This window comes from Patiria miniata, unplaced genomic scaffold (assembly GCF_015706575.1).
Source record: "Patiria miniata isolate m_02_andy unplaced genomic scaffold, ASM1570657v1 HiC_scaffold_5, whole genome shotgun sequence".
NCBI lineage: Eukaryota > Metazoa > Echinodermata > Asteroidea > Valvatida > Asterinidae > Patiria > Patiria miniata.
In genome coordinates, this window is record NW_024037072.1 from 17657388 (window position 1) to 17673788 (window position 16401).

The 16401-nt window shown below is 39.4% G+C and overlaps 2 protein-coding genes across 2 annotated transcripts in view; one reads left to right on the forward strand and one right to left on the reverse strand.

Moving 5' to 3' along the window:
- Nucleotides 1–4015, forward strand: part of LOC119741145 (laminin subunit alpha-like) — a 62138-nt gene extending 58123 nt beyond the window's left edge. The window contains exons 49-50 of the mRNA XM_038216843.1: nt 1348–1582; nt 2606–4015. Of these exons, the coding sequence (XP_038072771.1) occupies nt 1348–1582; nt 2606–2754 (384 nt within the window). The 3' untranslated portion in view covers nt 2755–4015. The remainder of the gene's footprint in view (nt 1–1347; nt 1583–2605) is intronic.
- A 1053-nt stretch (nt 4016–5068) lies between these two features.
- The window catches only part of LOC119741260 (thrombospondin type-1 domain-containing protein 4-like), a 48995-nt gene continuing 37662 nt past the window's right edge, over nt 5069–16401 (reverse strand). The window contains exons 6-10 of the mRNA XM_038217012.1: nt 13141–13320; nt 12159–12332; nt 10764–10940; nt 9526–9673; nt 5069–7919 (exon numbers count right to left, since the gene is read on the reverse strand). Coding sequence (XP_038072940.1) covers nt 7804–7919; nt 9526–9673; nt 10764–10940; nt 12159–12332; nt 13141–13320 — 795 coding nt within the window. The 3' untranslated portion in view covers nt 5069–7803. The remainder of the gene's footprint in view (nt 7920–9525; nt 9674–10763; nt 10941–12158; nt 12333–13140; nt 13321–16401) is intronic.

The following is a 16401-nucleotide window of genomic DNA, read 5'->3' on the forward strand; positions in this document are numbered from 1 at the left end:
GGTGCCGTGAATCCTGCGTCATCATGGCGTTTCATTACATTTTTCAGAATTTCAACAATGCAATATAAACTCCATGCATGGACGTGACAGCGTGACAGGGCCTTTAAGGACTAATTCACTTCGTGCTTCTGACCTGAAGAAATTCCATCATTATTTGAGTATGCTTGAATATTGCTTCAAATTTCAACTATAATCAGAAAAACAAAATTATATTTAAAAATTTATAAAAGCAAAATGAAATGATTAAATCCGTTGCTGACCAAGTCTGTTTTGGATAATCATTTGGTGAAATCACAAGCAGTTTTATAAAAGGCATCTTAACCCATTAGCCCTTAAAGCGCCCACAACGGCCCTGCCATTTACTCCTCAAACCGCCCCAGCACTCTATGGCTTTATTGATTAATGGAGGAGTTAATACAATGTGATACAATTTCATACAAGTGCTAAAGGGTTCAAGTTAATTCAAAAGCCTCGCAAGTGTTGACCAAGTCATGGTTGTATGGAATTATCACCAGCTCTATTTTCGGATAGTTTTTAGGGTTTTATACAGTCTACCTGCATGGCAGAGAGTGCAATTAGACAGCAAAACTGCTGTGAAAATGAACCAGCACAATCAATTTTGGGTATCAAATTTCTTCCACTACCAGACTAGCGCACAGTGTAAAGTTTCGTTACATTTTAGTTACAGACAAAATGTGAGGTGTTCTTGCAAAATGAGACAGAACTGGACAGACTAGAGGTTAAAATGAGGGTTTGCAGGTGAAAGGAAAGAGAACAAAATTCTCCTCACAGGACGAACTGTTGCACTTCAATCAGACAAGAAGTTATGGTTGTTAAAAGTTTGCATTTATCGTCATGTCAAAAAGGAAACTACTGAGAAAAAGACCTTTAAGTTTTGAGTTTTGTAAGTTGTGAAAATGAGATATGCCAATTGGTTTTTATTAAAAACACTGTTATTCCACGATTTTATACTATTTCTTTTAAAATATATGTAGCAGATACATGTATATCAAATATTACAAAAATTAATTAATCTGAAAAAAAAATAAAAATCACCCCCACTTGGTTTTTTGCATTTTTCTCCACTACAGCCTGTGCCCAGTTCCGTCTCATTTTGCCAGAACGGCTCATAAATATGTTTAACCCTCCTACTATTTAAGAGGTCACCAATGGTCAAAATGTTTGTATCTCGCCTCCTGGCATACTGTGTGTACAAACCAATGGGGGTCTTGACCAATATTGACCCAAGTAATAACCAGGCTGACAATGCATGTTTCCATAGGAGTGTTCATGGATGGAAAGTGTCCATTGATGGACCATAATTTCACCCTGTCTCTTTTTCACCAGGTGAGGGCGATAGTCAGCCACGGCTTCATGTCATCCTACATCGTCCGTTCCACCACGCTGGCCAGCGAGTTTGCAATCTGTGACAATCAGCCCCACCTCCTGCACCTGTCCTTCACATCAGCTGCACTCAGGCTGACCATAGATGATAACCCTAGCGATGTGGCATCCTTCGATGCAGGCACGCCCACCGTGGCGGCCAGTAATGGCCTGGCCGTGTACATTGGAGGAATACCTGGTAGGTTAAGAGCTTAGGGTGATCCAATATCTGAAGAATTTATTTCCAAAACGTGACATATCCATTTCAAAAAGGTGAAAAGTTTGCACAGTAATGATACTTTTAAAGAATAAAATCGCTATAACAGATGTCCCTTAACTTCATTTTTCGCTTTATTGTATTATGTGTTTAAGTTTATATTATATGAACAGCCGTCAAAATTGCTTTTGGGAAGGAAGGTGAGGACACGGTTCTAAAAGCGAACAAAATGGTGTATATATGTTTGTTTTTTTCTTTTTGAGCATACGAATTTGAAAAATTTGCTCAAATTGATTATTGACTTGAGGTACTTGAAATATGCAAACTCAAGATGGAAAGAGAGTTCAGTCTTGTAAAAAAAAAATAATAAGCTTGGTTTATATGTGTACATGTACCTTGTTAAATGGTGTTCTGAATGTGTAATTTCAAAGTTGGATATGTGAGGCATAGTGGTACGGTGAAAATGAGACAGAACTGGTCAGAGGTCAAAATGAGGGTTTGTGGGTGTTAGGAAAGAGCACAATATTCTCCTTACAGTACTGTTTGTTGCACTTCAATCGGACATTCCGTTGACAAGTTATGGCTGTTTAAAGTTTGCATTTATCGACATGTCACAAAAGTAGAACACTGATAAAAGGCCTTTAAAGTTTTGAGTTTTGTAGTCGTGAAAATGAAAGATGCCAATTGTTTTACTTTAAGAACACTTTTATTCCACACTTTTTGTATTATTTTTTTTTTAATCTGTTCAGTAGACATATCAAAGATTGCAAATATCAAAAAAACTGAAAGTATTTTGCTCCACTACGGCCTGTTCCCAGTTCCGTCTCATTTTGCCAGAACGCCTCACATATGTGCATTGAAGATTTTGCAGAATGGCTGCAAATGGTACTGAAAAACTATGGGAAAAGTTTGGAAATGTAACTTTCCTTGCATTCGCCTTTACTATAATGACTGCATCTTTATTTGGTGATGGTCCATGTTTCATTCCCTCATCCCCCACTTCAGATTCCACCACCGTGCCCCTTATCAGTGGGATCTCCACCCAGTCCTTCCATGGCTGCATGCAGGGGCTCCTCATCAACAACTCTACCACCGAGTTCAGAAACAACCTGGGCAGTGTCGGCTTCACCACTGGTTGCCCCCGCCCACTCTAGGCAAGGTTTCCAGTTTGCACTCCTCAGTGGCAAATTATTAACATTTGTAACACTTGTTTTGGATAATTGCAAATGTTAATGACTTCTGAAATTGTTGCCATCTTGAAATTTGTTCAAACGATTATGTTTTAAGGTTCATGTTCCATTTGATGATCGATTTGATGATTGTTGTTATGATCATGTTTCTTTGTCCCTGTTTAATTGACAACTACCAGTGTCATTTCAAGAGACATTTGTTAAAACCCAGAAACAAAACATATCTTTTAATATTAAAAGATATGTTTTGTTTCTGGGTTTTGTTTTCAAGCATGGGGCTGGTTTTGTATGTTTTGCTTTGTATTGAATTTGTTTCCAGTTTTTTTATGTTTTGAGGCATAAAGTTGTCTGCAAATGCAGTTGGATGTACTAAACTTTGTCAGAAAATAGAACCACTTGTAATTCAAAGTGATCGCACATACACACTCTCAGTACTTAATATTTTTATCGCTCAGTTTTACTGCTGTGGACATACTTTAACTGCTATGGACACTTGACATTTTTTAAAATGTGAGATTTATTCCCACCTTGTTTCAAGTTAACCAGTTTTACAGAAGTAGGCTAAAAGCCTCAGCCAAGTTCTATTTTATTCTGGTAACCACCAGAACATTTTCATTTCATCCAACAAATTCTCCCCGTAGCACAATTATGTTCAATATGGCTTGGAAGTTGAGACAGTTGTTTTTTTTAATAAAAATTCATTTAAACTTCAAGTAACAGGCATAGTGGTGCTATATTTTCACACATTCACCAGTTTTTAACTAGATGTTTTTATTGTGCATGGTTTGAAATCTGTATCTTTTAAAAAAAAATTCATACTCCATGCAAATGCAAACGTGAACGTGTAAATTTGTTAGGTGCTACAAATTCACAACAACTAAACAGTTTTCAAATCTGGACAATTCTACAGGCTATGTTTCACGCATCACAATTCACTTAATATTTGCATGGAGTATAAACTGGCTTTTACTGTTGCTTTTGGTTTCTTTTGAGTTTGCATGTTGTTTGATTTAGGCCTTTATAATAATACTGTTTGTTTTTATTAATTTGAAGTATTTACACAGTTGAACTTGGTGCTATCATAGCGTGCCAGGTCGATATACCTTACTCTTTGAACTCATTGCCTTCAATAAGACGGAATTAGAACAAGGAGCTATGACAGTCTGCTCGACGCAAGGTATGCGAGGAGTGAGTGAACATATTAAACTACTATTCATAAATACCTAAGACAGTTTACCCATTCCCATTGGTCGAGAGCTCGTCATGTGGCCGGTCTTAAACAGATGATAAAGACATGGCTAGTTAGTCTTCAACACTTTTCCAGTGTCACATGAAATTTGGACTCCTATGAAATCCAGTGCCTGTTACTGTTTTATTGGTTGAATGTTCACAATCCTCACGTAGGCATGCGCAATACTACCAGTGAGTCAGTATTTCATAGTCCTAACTTCACAACGCACTCGCCACAGCTGCATCTGCATGTCACTGAGCTGGACACTCCATTCTATAGCTAGAGTGGTGTTTCGAAAAACATGAAGTAATATTGTTGAAGAAAATCTTTGGAAATTTTAAATGTTTGACTTGTTTAGATTTTTATGGCATTGTATTTCTAGCTCATGCAACTGATATTGGTGCCCACATGAGTTAAACACAGAACACAAACGCTTACAATAAATTGGCCATCAGGCAGAATAACAGTCTTTTAAAAATAAGCTATAAATATTTATTTTTCAGTGGATGAATATAATTACAGCATTAAACGTGTGAATGATCACAACAAATTAAAGACTGGAGTGGCAACATGGGATAACAATACATATTTACAAAACAGTGGATGTCCAATTGCTTATTCATGATATTTAAGGCATATTATTGGTCACGACATACTTAACTGGGGAATACACTTAATACACATACCTTCAGAATTCATTTCAGTCAGTAAGCCATTTGCGAGTAACCTATACCCTTTGGGATTTACATTTGAAAAACATCTGGTACACTGACTTGCTCAGAATGCTTGGCACATTTTAATTTGAATTCTCCAGATCAAAGACTCTTAATAGTGTTGCTAATCACATGATTCGGGGTAAGCTCTTGCATAGTTACGTAAGAGATGCTCAGCACCAATACATTGTTCACAATGGGTGAGAATGGCACAAAGACACCAGACCATGCCGGACCTGGGGGTTGCTAGCATAAGGCTTGCCCCGAATCATGTGATATAGTAACAGTCTCTTTGGTCGGGAGAATGCAAAGTTAAAACGTGCAAAGCATTGGATTAAGTCAGCGTTCCAGATTTTATTCAAATTTTACTCGCAAATGGCTTATTGAGTGATAACAAATTAATGTCACATTTGTTGAGACTTTACAGGTACAGTACTTGACAATATATGGTGAGAAATGCATATTGGTTGTGTGCCTTTCCTTATATATGACATTAAAAATTGTTTTCAACGCTGAACTTGTCAGAGTCTTGTGTTTCTCTTCACAATATTCAAAATGTTAACATGAGTCGCACAATTCATCTATGGAGCATTTCACTACAAAACATGAACTATTTACGAGGGTTTTTCAGTCACACCAAAAACAAACTTTTTTCAAAATTGTTCCTTTCTCGATTTTTACCTTAATAACTACACAGGAATATACACTCGGAACCATCCTGAATCTTTCAAAATCCAGCACTAGCTGGAATCCAGTGGCTCAGTTTTGGCCTAAAATCGTGGCTTCATATCCATTTTCAGCTTAATTCTGGCACAGCAGAAGTTTTGGAACTTACCTTAGTTGGGTTAATTTAGAACTAATACAATATGCATATGATATGAAGAGCTTCTTTCCAAACGTGATACATCCCTTTGAAAAAAACTGAAAAAATATGAATAATGAAAGGTTTGCAGAAACACCATGTGCGAATACCTTTCAACCTTTCATTATTTAGTATCTCCACCATGCAAAGCCTCAAATCTTACTTGAAAAAATATGTGCATGGTTATGAAACTTCAAAGAATAAAAACAATATAACAGCCGTTTCTTAACTTCATTTTCCGTCTTATTCTATTCTTAAATTGTGTTTATCGCTTTTGGGCAGCCAGGAGAGAGCTGGATTGTAGAAGGTATTCAAAATGGCATTTATAACAGTTTGGAAATGAACTCTTCATTTGCACTTGGAACTTTTACGAGGCACCAAGCCGCATGTAAAGCAATGGGCTGCACCTATCTCAATACTGCGAAATCGTCCAAAGCCTGGTGGATTTTGAAGGATTTGGGAGGGTAACATTTCAAGGTTAAAGGTTAAAGTTCAAGGCAAATCAATTAAAATCATATTATTAAAATCCATATCATGTCGCCTTGTATCTGAGAATGCAATCTTTGTTGTGCTACTCGTTACTCATCACTCCTTCGCCTCTGAACTCCAAGGGATACCATTTCAGAGACTGGAGTAGATATAATATACATAAATATATATATTCCTGCTATGGTAAATTGTTAGCCTAAAGTCTAACACACTAAGCAAGCATGTCATTGTCAATAAATAGCTACATATCATGAGTGTCGGTCTAAAATTTTGCCCTTATAGCATTTGGTACATTAAATTTTAATTCTTGCTATTTTAATGTCAATTTCTGTGGTACATTATGTAATGCGCGATTGATCATTTTTATGAAGACCGCGCAATACAATTTCTCATTTGTTTTTATTATCATTACATTCTACAAACTCGCACGTTTCGTTTTCTATTTTGAAAAAAAACCCTTAAATCAGATCAAATGACACAATAATAACCAATTCGTTTTTTGTAAGTGGCCAAAGCCAGCTGGAGAAATAATTGTGTGCACAACTAAAGTAAACCATTCATTCAAATAGTTGTGAACTCGTAGCTCTGCATTTTTCACTGTATCTTTAACAACTGAACTGCCTACTCAGCCTATTTATTACTAGGTAAGACTGTGTGAAATTTCAGTGGTTCCAAATTGTTCTTGTTATATTGTGTGTGGAACATGCCGGCACACTAGCTTTGCGCAATGAGAACTGCAACGTCAAACGCTCAGTCTCATGTCCGGCAGGATATCAAAACCTTCAGTTATCAAAGGTTACATCGCAGTGATTTAATTTATTTCTCACACAGTTTAAAGTTACAACCATTTATCTGTTTGACTTATGAGCATGATATAACGAAACAATTGTTGACTGCTGTGATGTGGGATATGCCTCGGGTGTTAAAAACGTCATATCCCACATCACAGCAGGATATGCCGTTTTTAACCCCCTTGGGGCGCATAGCACCCTAGCCTAGGGTGCTATGCGCCCCTCGGGTGATAAAAACGTCATATCCCACATCACAGCAGTCAACAACTGTTAAATGTGACGTATTTCAAAAACGTTCCTGTATCAGTCCCCCGGGGATGTACAATATGCCATGGACTAAATCGAAGAAGACAAAAGTTGTAAGACGTACAACCCGAAATCCAACCCGTATATTTTGGAAGGTCCCATGAGTGAAAAGTCAGGATTAGCTCTGGGGTTGTGCTATGAATAAAACATCACAACTATACATGTACAAGTCTTTTAAGGGCAAAACCTTAAAACCTTTAAAAAAGATCAAATGTACAATTACGAATACAAATGATAAAACTGTTAACACTGCATGGAAAGCTTCTATAAACACAATGATGATCATAAAAACAATGAAACATAACATCAGAGAATATAGGTAATATTGACGTAAAGAGGAAAACAATGGTTTAGTACAATGTGTATAATAACTAATTGATATTCATCAATTTCTTGATTTATCTATAAAATAATTCTGTCCATCAAGTAGTTTACAAAAAGCATGCTCAGATTTATTATAAAAAAAAAATACAGCGAAATCAGATGTCCAAACTTGACTTACAATTCGGAGGCATGATTAGTCCCTGAAGAAAAAAAACAAACATTCACCTGCATCCAGATGGCAAAAACGGAGTCTCTGTTTTTACAGATTTTAATTCTTTGTACTGACTTTGGTTGTTATCATCTCTGATGATTGAAGCAAGAGAAACAGCAGTTGTTTCGGTAGTACATGTAGGTGCAGAGCCGTGCCTTGGCCACCTTCTCGCAGTAAGAGAACTTGTCTTGGCAGTCGCTCGCTGGGGAGGACACGAGAAGAAAATCAAAAAGTAACAACCAATGTTTGACAGTATACCTCATGCACTTGTGACAAGAAAGGCAGTGCAATCAGATTTAGAAATCTGCCTGAATGTTTGGAATGGGTGTACAGCTGTTTACCTTGTAAATATCAAATAGCAAACACAGCCATAAAAAGTCCACAACAATTCAGCCACACCTAAGGCTGTCCTAAATGCTTGAATATTCGATCATCAACCAAAATTTGAAATAGCTTTTTGCCTGTTTGAATATTCAAAAAACCAAAAAGTTTCATACATACACGGACAACTGTGATGCTATTTTATCGTATTTTATTGTCAGGTGCCACTTTTTTTGTTGAAGGTAATTTTTTCTCCGACGGCGGTTCATTGTTCACATCCTTTTAGCAGGTTAAAGCTCTTTATTGTTATAATACACTTACTGCGAAACACTCCAGTGCCCCATATCGATAAAGTTTAACTTGCACACTATTCATGCAAATTTTTACTGGCGCAGCGCGCAGTTGCAGTTTCGAATATCCAAATATTTGGTCAAACGCACTTTTGAGTAATCGAACACTACATTATTCAAAAATGGACAGCCCGCATGGGCGTCAATCCTGGGGGGGGGGGGGGGGGGGGGACAGGGGGACATGTCCCCCCCCCCCCCCCCACTTTTTGAAGGGTGGGGGACACTATCTCAAATGTCCCCCCCCCCCCCCAGATTTTTGAACTCGTGTCCCATTTACAGGGCCCTATTACGTACTTCAATGTATCTTTTGCTAAAAAAATATTGGTTAAAGTGGTCAGAAATTGCCTCAGGTAGCACCACAGAGCATTTAGAATCCAAATTTTTTTTCGGGGCCCTTAAGCGGGCCCCGAACCCCACGCCTGGAGCTCAGAATTCTGGTAGCCAATTCAATGACTCCAAACTCGAAAACGATGTTCAAATAATTATCTTTGGCTACGAAAATATTAGTTAAAGCATGGAGAAAAGTGATAAAAAATTGCTTCAGATCACACCACAGAGCATCTAGAATCCGATTTTTTTCGGGGCCCTTAAGCGGGCCCCGAACCCCATGCCGTAAGGGCTTCGCGCTTCGCATCAGTTCTGATCAACGTATGTCCCCCCCCACTTTTGAGAAGCGATTGACGCCCCAGCCTACCAGCCTTACCTTCCCTCAGACAGATCAATTAAGAATTAGTACTACCAACAAAATAACATATCTCATTACTGACATGATATAGCACCATGAGATCAGGGAGCCCCGCTTTACTTTTTAAAGTGGGGTGATGCTCCCCCCCCCCCTTACTTTATAAGGTGGGGGGTATCATATCATTCATTCCCCCCAACTTGTTTCATCTCTGAATAAAAAATGTAGCCTACATTTGATTCTATAGCTCAGAATAGCTCATTTAATAACTCCAAGCTCAAAAACGATGATCTTTTGCTAAAAAAAAAATGGTGAAAGCGGTCAGAAACTGCCTCAGATTGCAGAACAGAGCGTCTACATTAGGGCTTCGTGCTTGCATTAGTTCTGATCAAGGTATCCCTCCCCCCCACTTTTTGAGAAGCGATCGACACCGTTGGGAATCCAAGTCTACCTACATGGTATGCTTGTGGTGCACTGTTGGATGTTGCATGACTGTGTCGCGGAGGGTCTGTCCTCCTCACTGCAGTGTGAGCTAGGATCCATGTTTGAATCCAGACACTTGACATCTCGTCTTCTCTGCCCGCCACCGCAGGTTCTAGAACACTGGGCAAATGGAATGGCAACAAGAAAAGGTTTATAATAGTTCTTGAGAACACAAGAAATTCCAGCAATTGCTATGGAGCAATATCCCTGGAGCAGAAAATAGGTGTATAAACACCGGACCATATAATTAAGTTTATATTTTTGCAGCATTTTAATCTGACACCAGTTAACCTTCTTATTTCAATCTCAATTAGAATTTATTCCTGACACAATGAACCAGAAATGTCTGAAATGCTTTTGTTCCATACAAAATATCTGCCATGTGAACAATTGTGATGCATTGCTCAGTTTCAGACATTTGTCCGGATCAGAAGCGTTTAAGACATTTGTGGTTCCTAGTGCAAGATCACACACGGGCACTCTGTGTGCCTTCGGTAAAATGCCAAGCCCCGCCATGATCATGCTTCTACATCATTATGCTTATAATATATTGGCTGGATTAGTCGTTGCCAACCGTGGGGCCATGTGAAACGTTCCGATCGCCAACTGTGCTTATCTTGCAAATGGATAGGGGCCAGATGAAGAATGTGCAAAGAGATATGTGGGCTGCATTATCAGACAATTTGCAACACACAAATTCCAATTCTTAGCACAAACTGTCCCATGAAACAACAGAGTACTTCACAGCACACTTTTGATCTCTCCATAGAAAAGGGGACCAAGTTGCAAATCATGTAGTGATGAGATCCATTTTTTCCAAAATGACCAAAAAAGGGGCAAATACTACAAGGGTCAATTTTGTTAAAAAGCATTTAAAGTCACAAGCGACCACTTCCAGTAGAGTGGTGAGAATTGTTCGTGGGGGGGGGGGGGGGGGGGTTTACCAAAAATTTCCTCAAAATCCCCTGAACTTTCATTATGCCATGTTTAAGGCTTCAACCAAAATCGCTTAAAGTGTGCCACGCACAAGTGGGCCATGTCAAGAGAACACACTCGGTGCATTGATCATTATGATATATGCAGCTTGCCTTCATCCCCCCCCCCCTTCCCTTGTTTTTGGTTTTCAACCGCCCCTCCACTATGCCACTGCCCCTTGCATACGTGATGGACAAGTGAATCTGTGGACATCCCACCACCCATCCCATCTCACCTGGGTCCAATCCGAATTAAACCACATGGCTACACAGTGCTTAAGATGACAGCTCTGTCTGTTGGTGGGTTTGGGCTTGGTGGCACACTGTTCCTCATTGACAATGATGTGTGGCTCATCAGCCCCGGCACACAGCACCATGCGGTCCTGAAAACCATCGCCGCATTCCTTGGAACACTGTAGCAAGACAAAAAAATGGGCCATAAAAATGTATCAAAAAAGACATTTTGTAAGTATAAGTGTAAGTCTTTTGTTGAACTTGTGATGACTTCAATATTTTGTCACAAGTCGCGACATGTTTCGTAAGTTGCGTCATTTTTGCAAGTCAAGTATATAATGACACATTAAAGTGCTTTGTGAAAAGGTAACAGAAAGAATAGTGTACAAATATTGACTGCTTTAAGGGGTGTCGTTAAACTAGCCTCTCGAGGTGATCCATGGAGAGTTTCGTTTTCCTGAGGTGTAGCTGAGGGTAATGGAACACTCCATGGGTCACCGAGGGAGGCAAGTTTTACCACACCACGGGTTAAAGCAGTCAATTTTGTTTTATAACGCCTCACCGACAGATTCTGCTTGATTTTTAGAGATAACTGATATACAGCCCGTCTCAAAAAAAATGGTACAATCAGAAAAAAAATTGGTTAAATATGAAATTTCAAAATAAGTCATTCTTACTTGGCATAATATTAAAGAACAAAGACTGGGCTTTTCAATAGTGTTTTTGATCTTATTTGCTTTTGTCAATTCAGAGATATAATCAATTTAGTGCGATACACCAAAATCGATTTTGTGCCACTTTTATGCATGGGCAGAGTTGTTTCGAGTACTGTGCCATGCTGTCTTGAAGCTCACAAAAGATTGCAACTTGGCAAAAGAAACAAACTCGATTTTTGTGTTCCGCAGTAAACTGGAGTTATCTCTGGATTGACAAAAGCAAATGAGATGAAACAAAAAGTATTGGAAAGCCTGGTCTTTTTTCTTTAATGTGATGCTCAAAACAACTTACTTATGTTGAGATTTAATATTTTCGATTGTACCATTTTTTTGGAGACAGGCTGTATAACCAAAATCAATTTTAAATTCAGTTGAAACCTTGCACTTTTCCAAACAAACCCTTTGTGAAATGATTGAACCCAGCCCTGTAGCGTATGGGAGCAATACGCGCAACTTGCACACCCGTACGAATGAGCACGCAGACATTTGCTATGTTGGTTTATGCATGTGGTACTTTTTTAGACCGAGGCAGTTATTGCATAGTCTTTTTGGCTGTGCACAGCAAGATAGTTAAAAACAGCGAATGCCATGGGACTCCCTCTCAGCCAATCAAGATACAGAATCTGTGGGTGAGGTGTTATAATGCAAGTTATAAGTTACAAGCAGATTTCTATTACCTACCTGAGACCATTCTGAGGTCAGCCAGACAGGTCCACAAGGCATGTTATTGCATGTCCTGGATGTCCTAGGCTTGGTGATAGTGTTACAGGCTTGATCTGTCAACACCTGACTGGTTCCCTCTGTCGTGCAGACAACATAACGGCTCTTGTGCCCTCCGCCACATTCAGCTGAACACTGTAAGGAAAATTCAAAGACAATGTTAGAAAGCAATCAAATCATTTTCCTTCAGGTTGTGTTAACCTTAAGCACTTAAACGTGTATTAAAAATGTGTTGCATGAGTCAATAAAACCACAGAGTGCTACCACCGGTTGAGGTGCTACGGCGGTTTGGGGCAGTGTGAGATGTAACAGACAAGGCAGTTTGGGGCGGTACGAGGACTGATGGGTTAAAACTGCAAACTGTGACAAATTCTAGACATAGACCACATGTTGCTGCAATGGTAAACATCATATCATGTAACTGCTATCATTACTTTTGACTAATTGTACATTTTAAAATCCTTCACGAGATTGACGTTTAGTATAGCAAAAATTCTAGCCAAAAAAGTTGGTAATGAGGTTCTTTTAAACACCATCAGGGGCACAGGGCAGCCCTTGTCTTCACCTCGGGTGTCACTCCTCCCCCCCCCCTCCCACCTCTACCCCACCAACATAAGAAAATGCAGTAAGTAGACAGCAAGTATGTAATGACCAAGTTGTAAGGACGTTTGAGTGTCTGCAACTCATTTTTGGTACTCTCAATCAAACCATCTGGGCGAGGCTCCTCAACTGTGAAACAAGAATGCATACGTGTAGGACTATCCAGTGGGGGTCATCTGGAAGTCACAAAAAGTAACCCCTCCCCTTGTAGCTCCCACGCCCTTGACAAGGCACCCAAATAGGAGCCAAACCAGAAAACTATAAGCATCAATCCACCAAAATCCTTTAAGTCTAACCCCAGACCGCCTTTTCAAGCCCCAGACTTAATCTCCCTCCCCCTTACCAGGTCATTCCACTCTGAGACGAACCAATTACTGACACAAGGCCCCATATCACAAGCCTCCTCGGACCTGGGCTTGCTGAGCTGCTTATCGGCGCAGGCAGACTCATCCAGTCCTTCCTGGGCGTCACTCACACACCGTACCTCCCTCTGGCGCCGTCCCTCCCCGCAAGGCATGTTGCACTGTTTCAGAGAAGACAAATACGGGAAGTAGAAAATGAAAATTAGCAAGGACAATGTTGATCCAGGGCTCTTCCTGGTGATTTATTTCAATTCTTTTTATTAACATCCACCTGGACGATGACAGCTACAATGTCCTGGTACAGACCACATGTAGTATTGCAAGTCACAATAGGTGCAGGCAGTGTGCCATGATGTCAGCAGATGAAAACATGTATACTCTTGTGCGCTAAAATTGTCATCGGCTGCTATAAGATGCTACAATTCAGTACTTATTTGTATTTAAGAAACATTTAGTTTCAAGAAATACAGTTCTGGAACAAGATAAGGAAATTGCAAAATTTGGTCAGATTTTGGTCAGATGGTTTTCATCAGATTTGCAAGATCAACTCGAGTCACAGGTCAATCCAGGCCCGTCGCGAAGGGGGGGGGGGGCCTGGGAGCACATGCCCCCCCCCCCTCCCACGGCAAAAGCCATACATATATATTTTGTATTTTTTTTATGGTAGTGGGCCTCCCTAGTTGGTACTATGCCCCCCCCCCCCATGATCAGGGCTGGCAAAGGGCCTGCCCTGGGTCAATCACAATTCATATAACAAGTCATCAGGTCACATTAATTCACACCACAAGTCAGGGACGAACAAGGGAATGCCATTGAAATAGCCTGTGAATAAAAGCTGTTTAATTTGTGATGACATCTGATGACTTGATAACAAATCTGTCAGCTTTTATCAAATGTTCATGTCTAGCATAATGACGGCAAAGATACATTCAAATCCTGTACACAACTAGCAAACCTTTAAGAAACTTGTGTAGAAGACAACAAAGCAATACTCAGCAGAGGTGGAAAAGGGATCCCTGATTAAATATGCTAGGGGTAAGAAACCAAAAGAATCATTGGGGATCTCATCCATGTCAGCCCTGGTTGGATTTGGACCATAGTCACGGAGTTGGAAGGAGACGAAATTGACTTTGAGAGTTATTTCAGCTAGGTCAAGTGTCATAAAGTCAATATACAGGTTTATTTATTTGTTTTGATCATTGGCATTACATTTTTTCTTCAATATTTTTTAATGAGCCACAATAACAAGGACATGGCGTGTAATGTAGTCAACCTTTAAATTTGATTAATGATTAATTAACATTACATTTGATTACAATTATCAATTATCCATAATTAAATAAAGAGAGTTTTCCTGCTTGTTGCAAAACAGGTGGGTCTGTGCGTGTCGAAACACAATCAATCTCAATTCCCACGGAAACCTGTATATGTCTTGGCTAGTAAAAACACCATCAATGTAAATAGCACTCAACCTCCAAACCCCCCAGCCCTCTCCCAGGAGAGAGAACGTTCTCAGGATAAACAGGGGAATACATCCAAACCACGTATCTTAACACACGCAATGCCTTCAGAGCATTTGAAGAAACTGCCATGCTTCAACATTGTATTTGTTTTGCTCTATGATTCTGCCTTCCCCGTAGTTCACAAGTATGTATACACACAGAATGCACTATCTGTTTGTGTGCTGGTATAGTATTTATATGAGTTTCCCCACATCAAAGGTCATAAGGCCAATGACTAACGAACACTTTTCAGCCACTTTATTAGAACAAGAGACATCAAAGCTGCATTCAGATGATAAATGCATCCTTTTAAAAAATATTTTGCCCAATAATGTACAGTCCATTTTTTTTGTGCCAATCTCGACACCAACTTTATTTAACCCAGTCTATGGAAAAAAAACCTGCACAACAAAGGTCTATGATATGTGAGCAGATTCAGCAATTAATTATGCAAAACAAGACTGCATCTTGACCTCGAGATTATGACCATTCAGCAGGCACCTTCTATCGTGTCTTCCGTAACACATTGTTGTATTACAAACACATGGTAGCCAAATTGACCAATCAACAGCTTAGTCCACATTTCTGATTGAAACGATGTCACAATTGATAAAGTTGACTCAGATTGGCTGGTGTGCAGGGTGGCATAAAATTTGCATGCTAGGATATATCAGACGTTCATCGTGTTGCTCTGCACACATGAATGTCTGATGCTCAGACTCAGGGTGACCGTAAGCTCGTGGCCAAATTCTGCTAAATGCGCTTCATCAATCTGTTAGATTTATCAAAAATCTGCCAAATTCCCATGAATAATTGCACCATGGAGCTTACACTAAATACACTATAAACACTTAAAATCACATGCAAATGTTGTAATATTGCCTTAATTAAGGTTCAAATTAAATTATAATCAATATATAGTCATATAAAGGTGTTATGAAATTGCGTAAATTACAGTCAAAACGAGGTTGCGTCACGACGTAATCTGATTCCCACTGAACCTCAGCACATAGACAAGGCAACCTGTCCTATTTTGCAAGGGTTTGCTTGAAAAGATATAAGCTTTTTTAAACAAATCTACCTTCCTTTCAAATTTGCTTTGTTTTTCTGTCCAATAAACCATTTTTGCAGAATTCTGCCAGAAATCTGCCAAAAAAATCCATTCTGTCAAATTTTCTGTCAAACTCGTTTTTTTTACCAAAAATCTGTCAAAGTTAGCCAAAAATAGGCTAAAACGGTCACTATGCTCAGACTAATTCAAGCCACGCTCTATGTTTCAAAACTGTGTTCCGGTACCACAAAAAAATATGCATCACGGATCCACAGAGAAAGGAACCGAGAACTACTACTATATCAGGCATGTTAGGCAATCCATCCAAACATGAGGAAACAATAGGTTAGGCACGTAATGGCGCAGCGGCTGCCCCCAATTAACATAGGAAGACATCAATTGGCAACGAAGGAACAATTCTCTCTCTGCAGTATGTCATATTTGAGTTATTAGGATGAAGTGAGACAAAAATAGCTTGACAGGTAAACAAAAGTCATGGCACCCCATCGACAAACACCTCCGAGGAAAGGGAAGCCAATAATGATTCCTGCAAAATAACTTGAAATCAGACTCACTTGGCATCTGCTCATGTTCAAGATCCAAAGACAACAGTACCCAACTTCTGTCAAATGAGGGTCATTTTTTACTTCTCATGCTTTTAACACCCCACCCCCCTGCAAAAAAGGGGT